Consider the following 22,347-nt stretch of genomic DNA (forward strand, 5'->3'; position numbering starts at 1 on the left):
TTGTAATGCGCTTAATACAATGTTTCTAAGCGTATAGGGAAAGGACGAAAGGAGAAATTAAAAATGAGGGAAAACAGACATATCAAAACACAAGTAAGAATAACATGACATAAATCAATGTGTACCAGTCATTAAACACATACAATAATTGAAATACACTCAGCACATTAACTTAGGGAAGCAATCAATATGGAAAAAGATGGGTTTTTAGAAGTGCCTTAAATGATTCTACTGATGGGGCTTGTCGTATATGAATGGGTATTGTTCCAAAGCTTGGGTGCAATAACCGCGAATGAGCGTTCTCCGTAGCGTGTCCTAGTGCGAGGTCCGGGTAACAGTTGAAGATGGGCAGTTTCATTGCATTGTATTATATTGTATCGTTACTGGAGTTTGGGAGAAGTGTATCCTACATTTTTATTTTTTATTTTATTCTTCGTTTACAACAAAATTTAGACCACGCAATCATCGAAAACTCTTTATAGCACAGCGCCCTCTTTTGTGCATTAACAATCATACCCCTCCCCTCCCATTGGCCCAGCAGTGTGTGTTTGTGTGTGTGTGTGTGTGTGTGTGTGTATGTGTGTGTGTGTGTGTGAGCATCAAGTTGATACAATGCGTACCCACTGTAATACGTACTGCACTGCACTCCATTCAGATATGATCCATGCAACATGTTCATACCATTGTATTTGTACCACCACACATCACCACAGCGTTACACTGCGTGCAAAAAGGCCAGAAACAATACTCTGCATCCGATTGTTTGCTTGTTCATCCTGTGGATTTAGAGAACTCTTTGTGTTCTGTCTCTTGTTGATAATCATTGTTTCATTTCAAGTTGATTATAGAGAGCCCGTGTGCCCTTGTAGAATACTCAGGATAATTTTTCACGTAGTCGGTTCATTCGCCGCCAGCACTTCCTTGTTCGCTGGAGCCGAGCTTCGAAGCCGCGGGCTTTGGTACGTAAACTCGCGAGTGCCATATGGGAGAACTGGCCGTGGACATGACATCAGCAACACGGTAGGGATGGTTGATGACCCCTCTAGCTACCTCTGCTCTGCTGCTGTGTTGTGAGCATTTTTCGTTTAGATGGCTAATGTCGTGGATGCCAGCAAGGAGGAAAGCCAGTCGGAAAACAGGGTGCAAAGGAACCCTTCAACGCACTGCATAGCGAACAGTCTGTACCTGTATTAAAGTAATATCTTTGACTTATTAAACTGCATTGCTGTCAATCATACTACACACAACCTACACATGTAAATTTACAGTGTAGTTTACATAACTAGATCTATAACCTACCTATTTATCCCACTTCCGACCTTCCACTTCCACCAACAAGGCAAGGTCCACGGCCGCTGTGTTGTGAGCAGCAACCTTTGCATTACAAAGCATTCTTGTTTGCTGTCAAAAGGTGTTAGATTTATGTAATGAGGCAGAAATAATGATAGACAATGGTGTCCTTTCACACTGTGTCTCTCATTTCCAATATTATTTTGAACGCATAACTTTTTCACATAGATTAGATTTATATGGGTATAGGACTTGACACGACATACCTGTACCTTGCAGTTGCACAGCTGTGACAAGAAGGGAGCCAAAATTCTCGGAGTGTACAACTGACCAGTGTGGATTGAAGCAGGAGACATACAGTAATTTTTACTGGCATCGTAACATGTGTGTTCACTGAAGGTCTGCACTGCACTGTTTGCTGTAGACATTTGCCAGAGAGGCATTTACTCTCTCTCTGCTGGCAAAGCTGATCAGAGTGTTTGGCTCAGCAGCCTAATCCAAGACTGTCGGGGGAAGGAAGAAATTAGCAACCATGGCTTTAAAGGAAAATTTAGAAAACTTTTTAGAAAACTACGACAACATGACCAGTCTCTCCACGTCGCTGGATGGGGCAGATTCATTTGAAATGGAATTTACAGTAAGTACTTTAATTTTATTTCATTTTATCTTTTATTAATTATCATTATTTATATTTTTTATTTGTTTATTTATCTATTTATTTGCCTGTAGAGGGCTGGTAGGGGATTGATTCCATGTTCAAGTACAGTTGTATTAAACGGTAAATATTCATGGACATTCTCCTCTGTACATGTATTAACACAAGACACCCTAACTGCGACCAGCAGCCCCATACGCATAGCGTAATGGGGCTGCGGACTGTAGTATTCAGGATCGTGAATAGGTATCATCGTGCCCAAATATCAACTTTAAATCGAAAATTTTATTCAATTTGAAGACTTACCAGTAAAGTTAAAGTATTGACGATAGGGTTCGTGCAACGTTTGGTTCTGTCAATAGTCCCTTTCTGTTCGAATTGATGACTTAATGTGACTCGGTCGGGAGAAACCTGGGAGAGCCACACTGAATTGACGGCCAACGCATGCGCACAAATTTCTAATCCATTGACTGGATAAGATGTCTGTGTGCGCATGCCATTGCCATTGCCATACAAAATTTGACCCTTGATGTGGGTGCCATACGATGTCCTTACATTTCAGGCCACCACATCTCTTGTTTTTGGCCCACAAAAATTTCAGATATAAGAAATTTAGTGGCCAAACAGGTCATGCTCTCGAGAAAAAGAAAAGTTCCTGACAAACCCTGATAAACTGAAAAGCTTACATGTAGCTTTAGCAGGCTTCAATGTACTGAGTATTACAGGTGTTTGTTTCATGAGTCGTCCGCTACAAATGTACATTAAACGTGTACATTGTACATCGTATCTCCAAGGTCAAGGATTCTTTTACTACTGTATATGCAGTACATTTTCTTAAGAACTTGTTAAGAACTTAAATCCATAGATCTTGAATCAGCCCAAAAATATTGGAGAAGGGGAAAATAAAAGTTTTGTGGTGTTAATTACCCATAAAACTATTGTACACTGTGCAAGTACAGTGCATTCTGCATTCATGCTGCACGCTGCAAGCTGCGAATTCACAAACCATGAGGAACCGGCTCTGTGAAAGGAGCTTGGAAGCACCATAGAAAAGGATTTTGTCATATAATGCACTGGACATAAACACTCGTGTAATTGGCCACAATTTATGTGTATTTTGTCAACTGTTCTTATACCGTACATTTACATTGTACAACATTTTAAGAATAAGATACTGTATATGCTCAGAGATAGATCAAGATACTGTCCATTGTGTCTTGTTAAGTTATTTTCCTTTTTTTTAATGTTCTACATACATTGTACAGGTGAATAATATTTATTGTGTGAAATGTACATTGTATCTGGATAAATTTTGAAACCTTACTTGCTCACCTGCCTGTATCAAAAGAATGTCTGCGATTATATGAGAATAACCACCATCTGTATAGTGTACATTGTACCGTACAAGATTGTACATCGATCTGTATTGTATTGTGTGTGATTTTGTTGATTTTACAATACAGTGTTCACATTTTTAGGTCACAGAAATGAGGGCATTACAAAATTTCCTAGAGTAGTGACTACAATATAAAATGTGAACATTGAGTTGTTTTATTTCATTTCCAACAAATTAAGGAAACAATCAGGCATGGTGTACACTTAAATTACAATTATTGACTTCCTCAATGTTTTGAATTTGTCTTGTGTAAACATTATAGCATTGTACATATTATGTAATTCTACTTTTGAATATCCCATTGTATGACATGTTTGGATGATATTTTTGTCATGCAGTGCAAAACATACCTTATTACATGTATACATTATACATTATACATTATATTAAAGATGTATGGTACAAAAGTAGGTGAGATGCCTTGCAGGATTATCTTTTTTTTTTCTTCTTCTTCTTCTGTTTATGTAAGGACACAATGTGATTTTATTTCCTTGTCCTGTAAATGTTTTATATACTTAAGTATCATGTATGATGCTGAGTATTCAATGCCCCCCCCCCCCCCCCCCCACATTTGGGACTTCCCCTTCAGTCAAGGGAAACCAAATGGAAAATACACATGATACCTGTACAAATGTACGTATGTACATTTTTGTACATTGTACATTTAATACTGTGAATATTTGGTGGCAAGAGCCACTGTGAAGAGTGTTATGCACACTTGTGACATTACAAAGTTTTACAATTTTACACCTACGGACAGTGTACAGTGTACATGTTTAGTGCAGTCTTCTTTTCAGATAGCATTTTGTGTAACATGGTATGGGTAAATTATCAGGCAGAGATGCCCTGTTACAATAATAGACGTTGTTGTTCTCCTCAGGTGACAGCAGCATTTAACAAGATCTTCTTTTCATTTTTTTTTTTCCCATTTGGTAGTATGGTAGCTGTATTCCTTTATCTGCATTTCTTGGCAGATGTGTGAAGTTGATGCTATCCAAAGCCCCCTCTCCTCACCTCCCACTCCCCTCTCTGTTCCTCTTCCTCGAAAATGAAGGACTTTGTGAAAGGATGTAAAACTGAATTGGGGAATTTCCCTCAATTTTACCCAGGGACCCATACTTCCATGTTTACTTAATGGTCAGCTTGGCACATCTGCTGTTGGTTTGGACAGGGAGAGGGTACAGGTCTGAAACAACAACAGCAGCAACAACAACAAAAATATATGTGTTCGAACATTATTAACTTCTCTTGCAAAAGAAGTAATAGAGAAGGGAGCAGAAATATATCGCACAAGAAGAAGTCAATCAGCCGTCGAGGGGCAAGCTTACAAGTATTGAGCAACAGGTCCCTTGACAAGCCCTGCAAGGTTCTTGTCTTTCATGACCAATCGTACTCATATCTGCTGCGAGTGTTGGGTAACAAAAGTCACAACCAATCAACAGTGCTCTGTTGGAAAAGCATGTATTTGAATATATTTTTTTCCATTGATCTTTAGTTTGTGGTTTTGTTTCAGTATACATGTACGTAGGGTACTGGCAGCACTGTCAGTCAATGGCTTTTTTAGAGGTTCCGCACAAATTCAAGATTGCAGGATTAACTTGTATCATGCTGTAATGTGTGTATAATATGTGTGGACAGAAAAATATTTCACAATGATAATGCAGAGTTACAGTGGTAATCTTACAACATAACCGCATTGCTGTGTTTTGAGATAATATGAGATTATTAACTTCACTTGAGTTGTTTGTGTACATGTGTAGTATTACAGTTTACTGAAGAGTGATAAAAACAATTATTGCCTGTACACATTACATTAAAAAAAAAATAATGGTGGGTATATGTACTTGTAATTTGGTCATACTACAAATAAGTTGAACTTAAAGAACATAAAGTACATTGAAGTACATTGTACATTGTATTTGTTCTTTTTTTAAAGATGATTATTTTCTCCTGCACTACATACAATGTAGGCCCTATATTCTCCAATAAAGACCTGCAAGGCTTGTCATAAGGGTGCTTGTTTAGAATGATTTTGGAACTGATTCCAAGTTGTGATTGCTTCATAGGAACAAATACCTGTATTTTTCCATCTGTCTGTGTATGGGTTTTAGGCAAGATCAGACCCATATTCACTGCATTTACTGTGTAATATTAAAGTCAATCTTGTAATTTCATTGGTCAAAGTGAGAAACTGAACTTTTCAGTATTGAAGTACAACAACTGGTACTTGTGTATTCAATAGGAGTGGTGTAATGTTGGGGTTACATTATGTACAAATGCAGGCTTTCCGTACAGGCTTATGAATTAAAATCATGTTCACAGATCTCAAAAAGCTCTCACACTATTTTGGTATTTAAAACATGATACTGTTACTCATCTTTTAATAGCTCTTTACTAAAAAAAAAAAAAAAATGTGAGCACTAATGACGGCAATTGTTGTACAGTAGGTCCTATAAAAGAAGACTAAAGAAAGGTGAGATTAATATTTCTTGGTCTCATTCCGTTCCCGGATTATAATGCTACCGGTATCTGCTTGGTTATGACAGGGAGGTGTGAAATACGATATTGTACATTGCATCTCTCATAGTGTACCTCTCTGTATGAAATGTCCACATGAATGTGTAGCACATTCTCTCTCTCTCTTTTTCTTTTAAAAATCCCGCTTTGTGATAATAATAGTTGTAATGTTCTCTTAATAATAAAAATACATGTATCACTCTATAGAGTTGTACATGTATGTGCTGTAAGATGACAGTTACAAGCGTACAACTACTGTATATGCGGTATTTAAGAGATTGAACCTTTGCTGAGTATTTGTCAATGTCACTGAGTGAAGGAAAATGTGAAAGAAACGAATGTATTTCATATTTTGCTTATTTCAAAAAATGTTTCTGAAGTTTACGCTGTAGTAAAAAATGTCCTTTTTTTCTTGCTTATTTCTCTCTCTTTTTCCCATCTATTTAAAGCACCTGAAGCAAATCTCGCAGCGTTATCGGACAGACAAGGTCTACCCAACAACAGCAGGGGAGTCTGAAATCAACATGAGAAAAAACAGATACAAAGACATACTGCCCTGTGAGTATACGGACTTGTGCATGGATACAATTTATAATGTACCACTGGGGCCCGTTGCATAAAAGTTACTATTTACATGTATTATGGTAGCTTTGCCATCCAATGGTAACTTCCATGGAATTCTTGATTTTGATTGGCTGTTGAGTATTGTTGCCATGGTAGTTACTATTGGATGGCAAAGTTACCATAAAAGTAACTTTTATGCAACGGGCCCCTGGAGTTCAATGCATGAGATGATGGTGTACAGTGTAGACTTTATACAGTACATGTGTACATTTTGAAATCAAGAATCTTGGCTTCTTGCGAAAATCACCAAAACTTTGTCCATGGATGCAAAAATTTCTGGTTTTACAGTAAATTCTTTTCTGTGATGACAATAGGACCATTTACTGCTGGCTGCTAATGTGAAGATAGGATGCATTACATGTACCGTACAATGTATGTTTCTTCTTTTTTTTTTAAACTTTATTAACATGCCATTGTACATATGTATATTTTGAGTAAGGCCAGTTACTTGTGCTTTGTTGGGTGTCTGGGAATCATGTAGTCCATGGAGGGTGTAAGAGCGGATTACTGTAAAAGTTTTTTTTTTAAATGCGCTCGGCCCTGTATAAAAAAGAAGAATTTCGCATGTTTTTAATTCTGCGGAATCAAAGACATGAACTACTGTAATGTTGTATGGCAAGCAGGAATATTTGCGTGCTTTCATTTTTGCGCTAGTTTCTGGTTGCGCAAAATGCCTGAAAATTTCAACACCGTGAGAAATTTCCACTTTCACAGTATTCGAGACTTGAGGAACACTTAAATGATGTAAAGTTGGCCCGTCATGTACAGTGTACCCTTTTGCCAGACTCTGAAGAGCAAGTTTTAAACATGTCGTTTCCACAAAAGTGAATGGAAGTGAAACCGCTAGTGAGGTAGCAGCCAATGCGCACCGCAGGCAAACAGAACTTCAAAACTAATTTCCACCATAAAAATGCCATGTTAAATTGTGCGTGAAAGTAATCCAAAACGCCCATGTACATTTGTTACCGTATGTACAATTGTAGATGGCCTTTTTTACGATCAGTGGTGTAACTTTTGTACTCAGAGGGTCAAAATTTCAAACAAAATATTTTTTCATTATTCTGTTTGATTCTTGTTTGAAAGTATTCAAATTTTTGAAAAAATAACATTTCAGACCTTAAAGCTGAAGGGTTATTGGTGTAATTTGAGGAAAACCCTGGCACCTGAAGTAAATTTAAGCAAAATTTTGCTTTCATGAATTGCACCATATTGACAAAACTCTGTATTCAAACTTCACCATGCAAAGTTTATATGGTTAACAACAATATATAGTTTGTGAATCAAAACTATTTGGGGGTTGAATATGAAGTGAATTTTTAAAAAAATACATGAGATTCATAAATTTTTGCTAAAAATACCAATTGACATGTAATTTTTAAGATTTTAACTATTTATTGGAGGGCAGGCCAGGTCAAACTCTTACTATAACAAGTCTTCAAGAAGGGCTACCTTCCTATGTAGGTTAAATGAAATTCCAATCATTTCTTTAAAACTTGGATATTTCACGCATGGATGTTTCGGAGGTGACAGTTAACATATTAGAATGTTTCGGAAGTGACATTAATATTAACACTCACTTTTTTTGAGAATAAGTGACAATAACACAAAAACTTCTTCTTTTTATCAATGTTTTTAATAATTATAACTCGAGAACAAGAAATTAACTCCTGTTTCAAGCAGATAAACCACACAGAACAAGTGTTTTTTTACACTTCATTAATTAGCATGGGTACCGGTAGTTTGCCTTCCATTTGGACGAAGGATGTAAGCTAAATATTGTAATCTGAAGAAATATGGCATTCCACTTTCTACCTTAACTTGAGATGAAGGTGTGAGATCATTTTAGTAATGTTTCTTTGCTCTCAGAACATTTTATTCCACAACACCAGGGAAGAATCACCTCGTTTCGGAGGTGACATTCAATGTTAACATTGTGTTCAAATATTCATTTACAGTAAGAATATGACGGACATAAGCTAGATATTGTAACCTGAAGAAACATGGCATTCCATTTTCTACCTTAAATTGAAATGAGGGTGTGAGATCATTTTAGTAATGTTTCTTTGCTCTCTCAACATTTTATTCCACAACACCAGGGAATAACTTTGTTTCGGAGGTGACATTTAATGTTAACATTGTGTTCAAGTATTCATATAGTATGTCCCCCCAAAAAAATTACAATTAGACTTTTGCATTGATAGCACCCAATATGATTAAATCAGCTAAATTCTACTTTGGGGTCTTAAATTATAACATCTTAGCTCTATTTTGCAGAAAGCCCCAGTCAAATTGGTTAAGTGATCTCAAAGAAATGTGGATTGTTATAAAGGATGTCAGGAGTCTGATTTTTCCAAGTTCAGCACTTGGATGCTCTTGGAACTGCATATTAATGTGTAAACACATGCAGAACTTGGAGGGAAGGGATTCCTCAAAGGCTCTGCTACAAAAATCCTCAATTATCTTTGACCTCTGAAGCAAATTGAATGGGGTTTTCTGTAAGGTGTGGGCAATGAGTTATAGTTTCAATCCCTCAAATTGTATTTTAGATTGATTCACTATCTTTAAAGTTATCGTTGCGGAGGGTACCACTGTAATTTTTTGGCGGGGACATACAGAATGAATACCAAAAGCAAAAATTCTTATTTGACTTGTGTACGTTTTTGTTTGCACATAGTTTTATATAGATTAATTCAAGGATGTTCATGAATTCTTCATCATCCTTGATAGCCACCATACAAATGTTAAAATACTGGTGAAAGGTGTTTGGTTCATCTGGGATAATTTTTCTATATACCAGATTCATTTAAACTGTTGACATTACTAAAATATATTTTACGTATCATTCTGAATTGATTGAAAATTACCTGCAAATCATGCATATTTAACAGTCACTTTTGAGAGTAAAAAGTATAAGATAAGAAAAACCATTTTATTGTTTTTGAGGTGACACAACACAGAGACAACCCAACTTCTCAGGTGTTAACTATTTAGTGAACATTCATGTCTTTCCTCATGGCTTTAATTTTCAAATATAGGCTCTTTCTTTCAGTTCTTACTTGTTATTTTGTTTGGTTATATTCTCTTTCATGATAATGGATACCAGCTCATATTTTGCTTGAGATTGTAATTCATACTAATCTTTAACAGGTTTTTACAGTTGGGTTAAGAGAACAGTTTGTGTTTCCCAGCTGAAGAGAGCAGCATAATGCTTTTCTGTGAACTTGAGGGGAAAATTTGTTTTGTTACAGTACCGGTAATTTTCCCCATCAACTTCACAGAAGGTCCCGGACACAAACTGGTCTCAAATAAACCTATAAGGGACCGAAACTGGAAAAGGACAAGTTCACCTCAATTGACATGAGGGTTGAATAGATACAGTAATATTAATAAAACACATCAGTGAGAGTTTGAGGAAAGTAAAGGCAATCCGTTCCAGAGTTATGGATTTTTTAAGTTTCTGCTCAGTCAAAGCTGAATGAGAAGACTTCTATAGCTTGTGATGTCACATGTGTACAAGGATATAGAGAAAGTATCAAGAAAATTCAACATACCGGTACTGTATTTTCACTTTTCTTGCATAACAAAAGAACACATGACTTCTCTCTTTTGGAAGGCAGAGTAAATAATATTGCCCTAAAATACATCAGTAGCAAGTTGAAGAAACGTGCACTTTTTTTTCAAAAAGTAAAGTTTTGTGAAATTCACTTACAATGTATATTTTCCTTATATCGTTGTGCATGCATGTGACATCATACACTGTCGTAGTCGTCTCATCCAGCAGTGATTGCGCAGATACTTAAAAAACCCATAACTTTTGAATGGATTGTCCAATTTCCCCCAAACTTTCAATGATGTGTTCTACAATGTTGTTGCATTCACTCAATCCACATGTATATGACAGTGGACTTGTCCTTTAAGAAACCATTTTCTTTTCCTTGAAATTCCAGTACTTAAAGCCAAATTCTAAGACAAAACATAATTACAAAACAAGGTAAACACCTCATCAAAATTATACTGAAATAGAACTACAAATCTTGTTTTTTGATCTTTCCCTTTCCAGTCCTGGGGACTTGTTCCTCTGTTCACTTTAGTTGTCACATAACTTGAATAATCTTAAAAAATACAATGTCATATACAGTTGGTTCAACTTGGAAAATGTAATAATTATTGCCCTATTAAAAAAAAAAAAATCACATAATTTTGTTTATGATCACCACGTTGTACATGGAAATACAACAACTAAGAATTCAAGAACAAGTTGTGCACCAGCTATAGGCATGTGGCCTTTTTGTGGAGTTTGATTATTTGATGATTTTTTTTTTTTACATTTTTTTTAAAGATTGTGGACTAGGGCATGCATGAACTGCCAAATGTATCACTTTGGTATCAAGGGAATTCTGGAGAGCTATGTACTGTATACAAAAGTCACTTCTGTTGTGATGATTTTGTAGATATTAAATGTATTAGAAAATGTTAATAGATAGTGAAAAGGAACTGAAGTCTTGCCTTTCACTATCACATAACAATATGGTGTTAACAAACAATGTCACCTCCGAAACACAAGAAAAAGCAACCTACATGGAAAGCTGTGATTGGTAAATCATCACAACTAAATCGCTTGTTGGAAATCAAGCTTCTAAGATGAAAGCATCTATATGTTTACTTAACTAAAGCAGGAGAATTGATCTTGATTACAATATTATATATACAACAGATGGGTGTATTTTGTGCATTCTCATTGTTAAAAAAAGTGAAAAAATGTAAATTTGCCCTAAAACGTACAGTATAGTGATAAAAAAAGAGTGAGAGTGTTGTAGTTGATTTCTCCACTTTGAGACTTATGTTATTAAAATAAATGAAACCATTGGTGTACATGATATGGTTTCTCTTCAACAGAAATGAACAAAAAATCTTGTTAACAGTGTTTTGTCACCTCCGAAACAGTAATTTTTAGTTTTTATTGGATCTTTTATCAATCTCTAGAAAATTCTCACTTCCTGTTGCCATATTACTATTGTCATCCAAAAGAGATTCCTGTCAATTGGACAGAATGAAACAAAATTGCTTTGTCTTCGAGAAATTATCAAACATAATATGCTTGTTGTTTCGGAGGTGACAATTGTTTCGGAGGTGACAAGTGTTAACGGAAAATTGTAAATTGCTCTGAAATGAAAACAACAGGCTATATTTCTACTACCTTCCTGCAGAGATAATGTGAGGGGATATGTTACATTTTTGCAAATGTAATGTATAACTGATGTCAAGAATAAAAAAATCAAATACATAAATCTGTTGTCTCGGAGGTGACAGAAATGTTAACGGAAAAGTTACATAAATTTATAAACGCTCACCAAAAAATGATAAGTTATTTGAATCAAATAGTTTTTGGATCAAAGTTAAGTCAGATTGATTACTATTCTGTTTTGATGGAAATTAGCAAAGTTGAATTTTATAATTGTGAACAAGAGCCAACTCAAAAGAGGGGTTAATTGTTAACGGAAAATGTCACCTCCGAAACATAAAGTTTGGACAATTTCAGTATTTAAAGAAGACAAAGCAGAACCTGGTAAACATAATAGTTCTTAATGTTGGATACCTGCCTATCACAACAGCAACAAAAATAATGAAAAGGAATAAACAATTTAATTTGCTAGCTCTGACAAAAATACTATGTCAGAGTGAGTACACCAAAAGTGTTGGATTTCAAGCATGTAAGTGCCTGCCACATCTGAAAGAAAAAGAGAGGAAAGTTCATTAAGGTACCCAAGGTAGACACTGTGGGTGGTAAGTTTATGAGAAAAAATAATGCATATCTGTCGGTGTATAAGAAAGTTATACACCAATTAGTGCCAACACTGTGTTTTACACCACTGATTGTAAAAATGGCCAGATGCACACAAGTAGACACACTTGTAGTAGCAGAAACTAGAGAGACCTGATATACTCGTAGTGTGCTGTTTCCTGGATTGTGCAGTGTGTACTTCAGCATGCCATTTCCCTCCAAGAAGGAAATGAATTTAACCTTCCATATGGAATTGAGTCAGGACTTTGTATGCAATCCACCCATAAAGATGGAGTGCTGAATTGTTGGGTGATTATCAAAACATGGCGATTAATATGGGACGAAAATACCTTTTGCCACTATGCATCAATCACGTCACGGGCTGAAAAATTGCCATTAAAAACCAATTGCTTCCTGAAAACTCAAAACTGTTTTTGAGGCAAATGAACCACAAATTGCTCACATTTTATCTGTACATTCGAGGCATTGTAAGATTTGGGTTGTCAAACAGTGTAAGTTGGAGCATATGAGTGCAATAACCATGGATGATTATGTCTCCCCTCACAATGAGATTTTTCTGTAACTCTGGAAAGACTGTTCAGCCAGTAGGAAAATGGCTGTAAAAGGTTCGCACAAGTACTTGACTGGACATTTGCCATCACTGCTAACATTTCGTGATACAGCAAATATCCCGTTTCATACTGGATGGTTTTCTTTAGTTCTGATTAAAGTCTGTCTTCCCTTTTTCTTTTAGGTTATCAACAGACTGAACTTGAAAATACATTTTTAGGTTCAAATGGTCTGCGTTTTAAGCCTCTTTGGGAGTGAGGCAAGCTCATTGGGATTTTGTAATGGTGGCCCTGAGAAGGTTGCTGTAAATCATACAGTGTAGAAGCACAGGGGCTCTAATCACGTAGGGCCTACTCAGTAGTTATTGCTATTTGCGAAAAATGTATTCTGTTTGCCACTGTTCACACATAGCATTAAACAAATCAGTTGACAACAAATGAAGGGAATCTCCAGGCTACTGTGCATTATACATGTACTTTATACGTGACCATGAGCACCCGAGTGTGCAAATCAAGTTTTGCGAGTTGCTCCATTGGAAGAAAAATATTGGTGGTTTCTTTGCATGCTGTTAGCAGGCTCCACATGCAGGCAAATTATCATAAGAGCGTTTTGGGTTTTTTTTTTTAAGCTGTCATGAGACTAATTGTCCATTCTGATGTGTATCGAGAGAGTTAAAAAAGTGTTTTGTGTCCACACACAAGAATGACTGGTTTGCACATCATGTTGCCAAAATGGGGATCTTTAGATTTGCAACAAAGATGGTAAGAAGAGGACTGCATTGGCCATTCACCTTTTTCCCTGCGTCGTGTTGCAAAGGAGCTTTTGATTACGCAAGGATGCAGTCTATGCAAAGTTAAATGGCACCCCTTTAGGGTCATATGTATTCAAGTGGACGCAACAAGAGCCCAGAACTGAGTGTGCAAACTCAGATAACGCAAGAGTTCCCTTATGTAGATTTAAAAACCGTTAATTTTGCATGTGTGTGAATGGGCCTTGAGTTTTGAAACATTGCAATTATACTGATAATGCATAGATGATGCTTGACGTGGAAACCGAGATGAGCTTTAAAGGTGCATGATCCCGGTGTTTGAGTCAAATGCAGTGGTCCGATCACAGTTCGGCTCATGATTCGGCTGAGGGGGATGACAGCTATAGCAAACTTCTTTTGTGATGTCATAATAACAAGCACATCAATGCACGCACCCTGGCATTACTACAGACTGCGTGATGTGCAGAGAAGACAACGAAGGCAACGTTATGTACTTAATAGCAACACCTATGCACTTTCAATACTCTTGATGACAGCTCAACTTCGGTAATCTTCGTATCACTATGAATGCTAACAGTGATCGGCAGTATCATCAACAGCGCCCTCTACACTACTGGGACTATGTACCTTTAATAGATAAGAAGAAAACAATATAAGAAGCAGGAGGTCATCCTCAGGTCATTGAATATGGTATTACTGTAAAAGTGGTTTCTTTCGCGTACAGAAACTTTCGCGGTTTCCATCGGTGCGGACTTTTTCGCGTGTGTTTAAAGTCGCGGTCGGTAATGATAGCATTGTACAAGCGATGAGTTCAAAACATTTTCACGTGATGTTAAATTTGCGATTCAACCTCAAAGCGCGAAAAGCACAAATGTAAAACCACCGCGAAAGAAACCACTTTTACAGTATGACAGCTAGCGGAAAGCTCATTCCTGGTGAATAGTTTTCCACATTTTCCAAATGCATTTGAGCAACATTGATGTTTAATGCATGGTCCAAAGATCACCTGTAGTCTTGGTTTTGTTTTTATGAGCTTATTTTGTTTATTTGTCTCAGAGTATGTTGTTTTGTGCCTGTATACATGTGTGTGTTTGGGGGGGGGGGCACCACAGTTTGAAGGCACAAGTACCAAGAGTAAAAAAAGTTCGGGTTCAGATGGCAGTCTAGACTGCACCTGTTGTCTAATTAGACCCATGTTGGTATTAAGTCCAAAACATGTGGTGCATTAGATAAGTACACATACACACACACACACACACACACACACACACACAAATTATTTACACACACATTATTTACACACACACACACACACACACACACACACACACACACACAGTATTTTCCTTCTTGTGCTTGTGGAAGGGAGATATTCCCTAGAGCATGGACCTACTACACATGGACTTGTAACGAAGGTCTTTGACCCCGTTTATAGTGCGGGGCTGGGCCGAGCCGCGGTCAAGCCCAGCCTCAATTGCGGGCTGAGCCGGCTCGGCCGCGCTTGTAAACAAACGCAATTTGCTATAGTCTGGTTTTCAGACCCTTTGCCAACTGGATTCCATGGCAACGAAGTCACCGTTCGGGCAAAGACCTTTCCTGAAGGAAAAATCCTTTGCAGGACAAAACCACCTTAAACTATACTAGTTTTCGACATTGAGGGGGTTAATATCCTGAATAGCGAAATAGTACGGACAGAGGGTTTGGAAGCCAGACTAAAATTGGCCGCGCATTTGGCCTAGTTTGCCTACACTGACAAAAGGCCGGGCTGCCGGCCTCAGCCACGGCCAAGATGCAGCCGAGACCACCTCCAGAGTGTGGCCAAATGCACGGCCAATTTTGGCCCCGCATTTGGCCTTTTGCACGTTTACACTGAAATGAAGGTGGGCTCGGCCACGGCCGAGCCACGGCCGAGCCTCGCACTGTAAACGGGGTCTTTCTTTGATCCCATCATCACTGCCGCCACCTGATTATGTGCATCTTCAAGGACAAGTTCACCTTCATAGACATGTGGGTTGAGTGAATGCAGCAGTATTAGTAGAGCACATCATTGAGAGTTTGAGGAAAATCTGACAATCTGTTCAAAAGTTATGAATTTTTGAAGTTTCTCCTCACTCAAGGCTGAATGAGAAGACTACTATAGCTTGTGATGTCACATGAGTACAACGATATAAAGAAGGAATAAAGAAAATTCAACATATTTTCACTTTGCTCGCATAACAAAAGAACGCTTGACTTCTCTCTTTCAGAAGGCAGGGGGAATAATATTACCCTTAACATATCTATGTCAGTAACAAGTCGAAGCTGAGTCAAAGATATGTGCACTTTATTCAAAAAGTAAAGTTTTGTGAAATTCTCTTTTTATTTTCTTTTAATACGCATATGGCATCATACACGACATCATGTAGTAGTCTTCTCATCCAGCAGTGACTACGCAGATACCTTAAAAATTCATAACTTTGAACGGATTGTCCGATTTTCCCCAAACTTTTACTGATGTGTTCTACTAATATTGCTGCATTCACTCAATCCACATGTATACGAAGGTGGACTTGTTCTTTAAAGTTTGAGTACATTCAGGTGCTTGGATAATGGCGATTGTGCAATTGTGCATCGTCACTAACAAAAGAACCATTTCCCTCATTTCCAGTACAGTCTTATTTAAAGGACAAGTTCACCTTCGTAGACATGTGGGTTGAGTGAATGCAGCAATACAGTATAACACATCAGTGAAGATTTTGGGAAAAGCGTACAATCCGTTCAAAAGTTATGAATTCTTGAAGTTTCTCTTCAGTCACTCCTGGATGAGAAGACTACTATAGTTTGTGATGTCACGTGTGTACAACGATATAAAGAAAGAATGAAGAAAAATTAACATGTGAACTACAATAGCTTGTGATGTCACACGAGTACATTGATATAAAGAAAAAATAAAAAAAATTAACATATTTTCACTTTTCTCGCATAACAAAAGAATGTATACTCATCTTCTCTCTTTCAGAAGGAAAGGGGGAGTAAGACCCCATTTACAGTGCGGGGCTGGGCCGAGCCGCGGCTGAGCCCAGCCTCAATTGCGGGGCCGAGCCCCGCAATTTTGTCCGTTTACACTGCCGGGCTCGGCCGCACTTTTAATTCAAACCTTTCAATATTTTGTCCTAGTGGTGCTCTGCTTGTAAACAAACGCAATTTGGTATAGTCTGGTTTTCAGACCCTTTGCCAACTGGATTCCGTGGCGACGAAGTCGCTGTTCGGCAAAGGCCTTTGCCGAAGGAAAAGTCCTTTGCAGGACAAAACCACCTTAAACTATACTAGTTTTCGACATTGAGGGGGTTAATATCCTGAATAGCAAATAGTATGGGCAGAGGGTTTGGAAGCCAGACTAAAGTTGGCCGCACATTTGGCCCATTATAGTAGGCCAGCCAAGACGATTTTTTTTACTTCGGACGGCAAAATTTGTTAATGCTAAGTTTTCCAGCTGAAAGTCTTGCAAAAATACTCAAGTTTAGCGTACGGCCGGATGTCAAGCGCGTTTTTGCCGAAAAATGTCTTTTTTAGCACAAAATTTGAAAGAATGTAAAAAATCACGATTTTTATTATTTTACCGAAATAAGTAATGGTTGATAAGTACCTTTCAAACTAGAAATGTGTTATCTTCCATTTCAAGTTTAGAACCTGACTAATAAGTAATATGCATTTGAATGTAGAATTTTTACACGCACATATATGGCGCAATGAAACATAAAAACTTGATTTACTCAAAATTGTACTTTGTAAAATCTACCAATATGTCAAAGTTTTTTTAAACTACCTAAATCAATCTATTCAAAAGTTTTTATTATTCCGAAATATAATATATATTCTGATATCTTATGCAGCAAAGAAATTACAAGATAAGGCGAAAGATAACTCGTTTTATGTTATCCTAAATGGGACGATGTATTTTTACTGGACGCGCATTTTGAATGAAAAATCGAATGTATAGCGTAAGCCCATATATATTGTACATGGTACAGTGCGTGTAGGTATTTATCTTACATAATTGGCGAAGTCAATGGACAGGTTGGATAGCTGACTGCAAAACCCTTTGTGGCACCTTGATATGACTGAAATGTGCTTCTTCCCCACCCCCCCACCCCCCCCAAAAAAAAAATGAAATAAAATCAGTAGTGTTGTTACCATGGCAACTGATCATCATTAGGTCACTCCCTGAAAATTTCAAATATTCATAATTGTAAAACGTACGAAAGTGTTGAAACATTTTGTGTGTGTGTGAAAAATGTGTCAATCTAACTAATCTATGTTTAACAATGAAACCTAAGAGTTATATAAAATTGTTTACTATGTTCGGAAATGGTTGTCATGGAAACCGTGATAACAAATCACATGTTACTGGGAAAAATTACGATACCAAATCTCCCATCCTGCATACTCACCCCTTCCCCCGAGAATGCTTTGGAATTCGTAATGCTATATAGTTTGCATTCTCAGGCCCTGAAACGGAGCCCTGCAAGGGATAGGCACGAAATCACTTTTACTTTTGTAATGTTCTAAGGCGAGGTGTTTGCATTTTATTTTGATTTATTCTCCCGCAGAAGACTTATACTAAATGTTTCTTTTATGATGGTTGATTGTTGACATGAACGTTGTTTGGAACGCACACTTAGTCGGCGACATAAAATGTTATTATGTATCCCGGATTTGTGTGAAAAAGTAAGGCAAATATCACCCTCAAAAGAGAAAATAAGAAGCGAAAAGGAAGTAGAAGTGAAATGCGTACAATGCAATAACAGCTTTATTTCCCCTTCCCATCATTAAGTCGGTTATATCATCGAGTCTATATTGCAGATTATATTAATCCTTGGCCAAGTTCTATGTCCTTGGAGCAGACATGTAACAACTTGTTTGTTTGCAATTCGATTTTTTTTCTATATTATCACAAATTTGTTAAAAAAAAAATCATTTCAGTTATCACCAACACTCTAAATTCCCAGTCAACCAACAAAACGTACTACACAATGTGCACACGCCCGCAACCACCGTCTCAAACAGCGTTCACGAATGAAATACAGTAAACAGTAAACGAGGCAATTTCTCTTTTTTAAAGCAATGATTTGCCATTAGCGTACATTTACTAGAATAGCAGCACTTGACATCTATGTTGCTGGTTACCAAAAATGCTGATTAGAATACCATACACAGTAAGAACATGCTTGAATCCTGCAAAATATATATAATTATTTCTCTTCAACAGTATTTCGTTTTGAAAGGTAAAGAACCTCAGTCTCCATTTGTGGACATCTAAAAACAAACAAAAAAATCCATCTGAAAGCAATCTTCTTAAATGATTAAAAGCTTTAGAAAAGAATGAGTCCTCAGTGAAAATGTCTTTCATGAACAAATCTCTGTGATATACATCAAAAGAGTTTGAAAAACAATACAAATTGCGCTGACTACATTAACTGCATTGACAGCCTCAATTTTTTTTTTTAATGTGACATATACTATAATGTGTCCAGCATCACAAACGTTACACCAGTTAGAAAAACAAAATGTTCTCTTTAAGCAATATTTCAATATCTCTATCTTTAAAAAAATTTGTGGTTACATATCCTAGCTAATTATGACTGTACGCTGTTGCATTGAACTTTCGTCAATGTACAACTAAATTAGAATGGTGACTGCCAAATTTTTAAATATCTACTTTTAGTCTGATATTATTTTTGTGTTCTGCAGACCAGTGTGATAAGGTATCTGTACTGAATACTCGTCTCTCAATGAAGAAAAAAAAAAATCACCTCTCCAAAATGCATGGTACCGGTATTTCCCTCTAATACTTTCCCTCATTCCAAGTACCAGAATACATTGCTGGGGCCCTGAATAGCTAACATATATTACAGTATTACCAACATCATGACAATTATGGCACATGTGAAGGGAAACCTGGCAAAACATACATCTTGACCAGTACATTTTCTTTTCACTACTTCTTGTACTTGGCGTTTGGATTGAAACATTTTACCTATGTTCGTTCCTTTAAGCTACATACTATTCTTTTATATCTTAAACTAGAAAAGAAAAAACATGCTCTATGCTATTTCCCTTCAGATTCACCAACTGTTACAATGTACTTTGTGAAATTTTCTCTTTTTAAGCACTTCAACGTGCAGTTTTTTTTTTCTGACTAACATGTCACATATTTTCCTCCATCTGATGAAGAAAGGCAAAGTTCACTTCCCTTTTGTTGCCCCCCCCCCATAAAAACAAAAACAAAAGACATTCCAATATGACAGGATTAAAATGTTGGCGTTTGGGCTTCAAAGGAAATAACAGGATCAATTTCCATGAACTACTAGTATGCGGCTTGTAACTGTGAGTCTCAAAGGCATGGTATAGTTTTGGTTGAGATGGAGATTCAGACTTTAACTTTTTGCAAGCAAATAAAAACAACTTATGAAATATGAAAGAGCATCAAATTCTTAGAGTAATTTGAAGTTTGTTTGATTAAAGTTCTTGGTTTTGAAACGGCCGAGAAATCTTTTTAAAAAGTGACACAGAATGATAATAATTAGAAGTGGGTGCCACCTTTATTAGGACCTCTTTGTTTTTGTACATCTCAGCCTTTTCAAAACCAATTTTTAACAAATAAATTTGGAATTCCTCTTGGTATTGTTTACTCTTTAATATTTCGTAACAGGGTTCTCATTATTTTACAAAATCTCCATATCAGCCCCCATCTCAACCAAAAGTAGGCCATCCCTCATCCCTTCAATGCTGCCATCAAAATTGGAAGTAGATCTACATCAAATCATATTGTAAATGCTCTTTGCCAAGTAGTGTTGTGCACATTTTGATATCAGGTCTTGTGTTACTTCATCACTAAGGGAAAAAAAAGAAAAAAAAAGATTAGAAAAGAAGCATTTAATCTGGATTAGTAGAAATGTCTAATATATACACATGTCTTTTATATATTCAACTTCTATAATAGTTCTGAAAGCACATTGTGATTATATTTGAGAAGTTTAGATGGATGCATTCCACATGTAAGTTCAGGTTCTGATGACATCCTTCATACGGAATCTGGATGCGGACCGGATAGCCTGGCAGGGTTGTTTCTGGAGAGAGACGGAGAGAGAGAGAGAGAGAGAGAGAAAGAATGGTGTATCTGTCTTTACTTGATGAGGAAAGTGACATGGGCATTTTAATCTTTGGTGAAGACACAGTGACATATAGGCTAATAAAGACATACGGTTACTTGATTTCCTCTATATGTAGTGTTTCCTTGAAACTGTAAAGTATATTATTTTATACAGTAGATCCTAATTGTAGCAATTTAACCGTGAGTACACGATGAAATATAAAATGTAGTGTCACAAATGTACACACTAGTAGTTATGTACATGTATGATGTACTGTATGCATGGTTGTTTTAATGTGTATGTACACAGGTTGACCAGATTAATGGAGAACATTCTATGTGGTATAGATATAGTACATACAGGCTGACTAGATCAGTGGAGAATTTTCTAGGTGGTATACAATGTAGCTATACAGTACATGCATGTAGCAGGAAATACATTATAGCTCACTCAATCTAGATTGATTTCACCCATTCCAGAATCTTCTGGGAAGTGCTAACATAACCTTGGCTGAGTGAGGCACTGTCCCTGTAGCCCAATGTGATTGGTAGTTATTCTTGGCAATGATGTTTTGTACATAGATAGGCAGTGAATCATCCAGGATTCCTGGAACTTGGACTGGCTAGTAGGTGGGAGAGAGTTATAGAATGTGCTAGAAGGGGTTGAATGGATAGTATATAAGCCAGAGAAATTCTGCAGTAGGCAGAGTACCCAACACCTCTGCTCTGAGAGTTACGTCACTTCTGGCTCTGAAGCGACTTGTTATAGTCAGTCCTGTGTTACCTGCTGACCTGTTATGTTTGTGGAGATACTTGGCCTGGGAGACATTTTGCCTGCAGAGAATTAATGTGCCTTCATTGGACTCCATATTTTAATGTCAATGGACATTGCTACGGCAAAGCTGTTACGGGCTGGATTCATAGCTGGACAATATAAAGTGAATCATCATTCAACGCATCAACTGGACGTGGTCGTCACAACGTTTGGACTCTGCACATTTCGCCGTGGACGTATATCGTGGATTTTACCCCGGATCTATACCGTGGACTATCGTAACCTGTGCCTCTGGAGTTAAGTCAGAGGAATCATTCATCGGTGCATCGCGGATCATTCGTTTGTGCATCGAGCATCGTATTTGGACATTTCCAGGGATATTGCGTGTAATGCGTACGTAAGTGATTCCATTACTGACTTATATTTGTTTCTATTGATCATTATTGTACTGATGTGAAACCGATTACGAGTCTGTACCCACAATATCACTGTTAATAAACCGCCTGAACATCAGTTGATTGTTTCTTTTGTGCGATCATTCTCGGAGTGATTTTGGTCGTAACAAAATTGGGGGCTTGTGTCCGAGAAGTGAATTTAAGCCAAAACTTAGAATTTGGAACGTTCCGGAATCCAGAATATTGGTACAGACATAATACCAGTTGAGTTGGTTGTTCAATTGTATATTGTGTGTAATACATTGTGACAATGTCAATCAGTACAATGGATGTTCAGGCATTTGTTCAGAGGACAGATTTGTCCCTCAAGGATTTGCAAAGGTTACGCAAATGTGATTTGACTGCTATTGCACAGCATTTGAATGTTGATGTTCCACAAGGT

At 37.1% G+C, this 22,347-nt stretch overlaps 1 protein-coding gene across 4 annotated transcripts in view; it reads left to right on the forward strand.

The window, feature by feature from the left end:
- Positions 1-672: 672 nt before the first annotated feature.
- The window catches only part of LOC139708246 (uncharacterized), a 118,517-nt gene continuing 96,842 nt past the window's right edge, over positions 673-22,347 (forward strand). For all 4 annotated transcript variants that reach the window (XM_071620217.1, XM_071620219.1, XM_071620218.1 and 1 more), the window contains exons 1-2: positions 673-1,927; positions 6,308-6,416. In XM_071620217.1, coding sequence (XP_071476318.1) covers positions 1,823-1,927; positions 6,308-6,416 — 214 coding nt within the window. In that variant the 5' untranslated portion in view covers positions 673-1,822. The remainder of the gene's footprint in view (positions 1,928-6,307; positions 6,417-22,347) is intronic.

This window comes from Diadema antillarum, unplaced genomic scaffold, assembly GCF_040938485.1.
Source record: "Diadema antillarum isolate AM-2024a unplaced genomic scaffold, OU_Dant_1.0 seq00001321_RagTag, whole genome shotgun sequence".
NCBI classification, from domain to species: Eukaryota; Metazoa; Echinodermata; class Echinoidea; order Diadematoida; family Diadematidae; genus Diadema; species Diadema antillarum.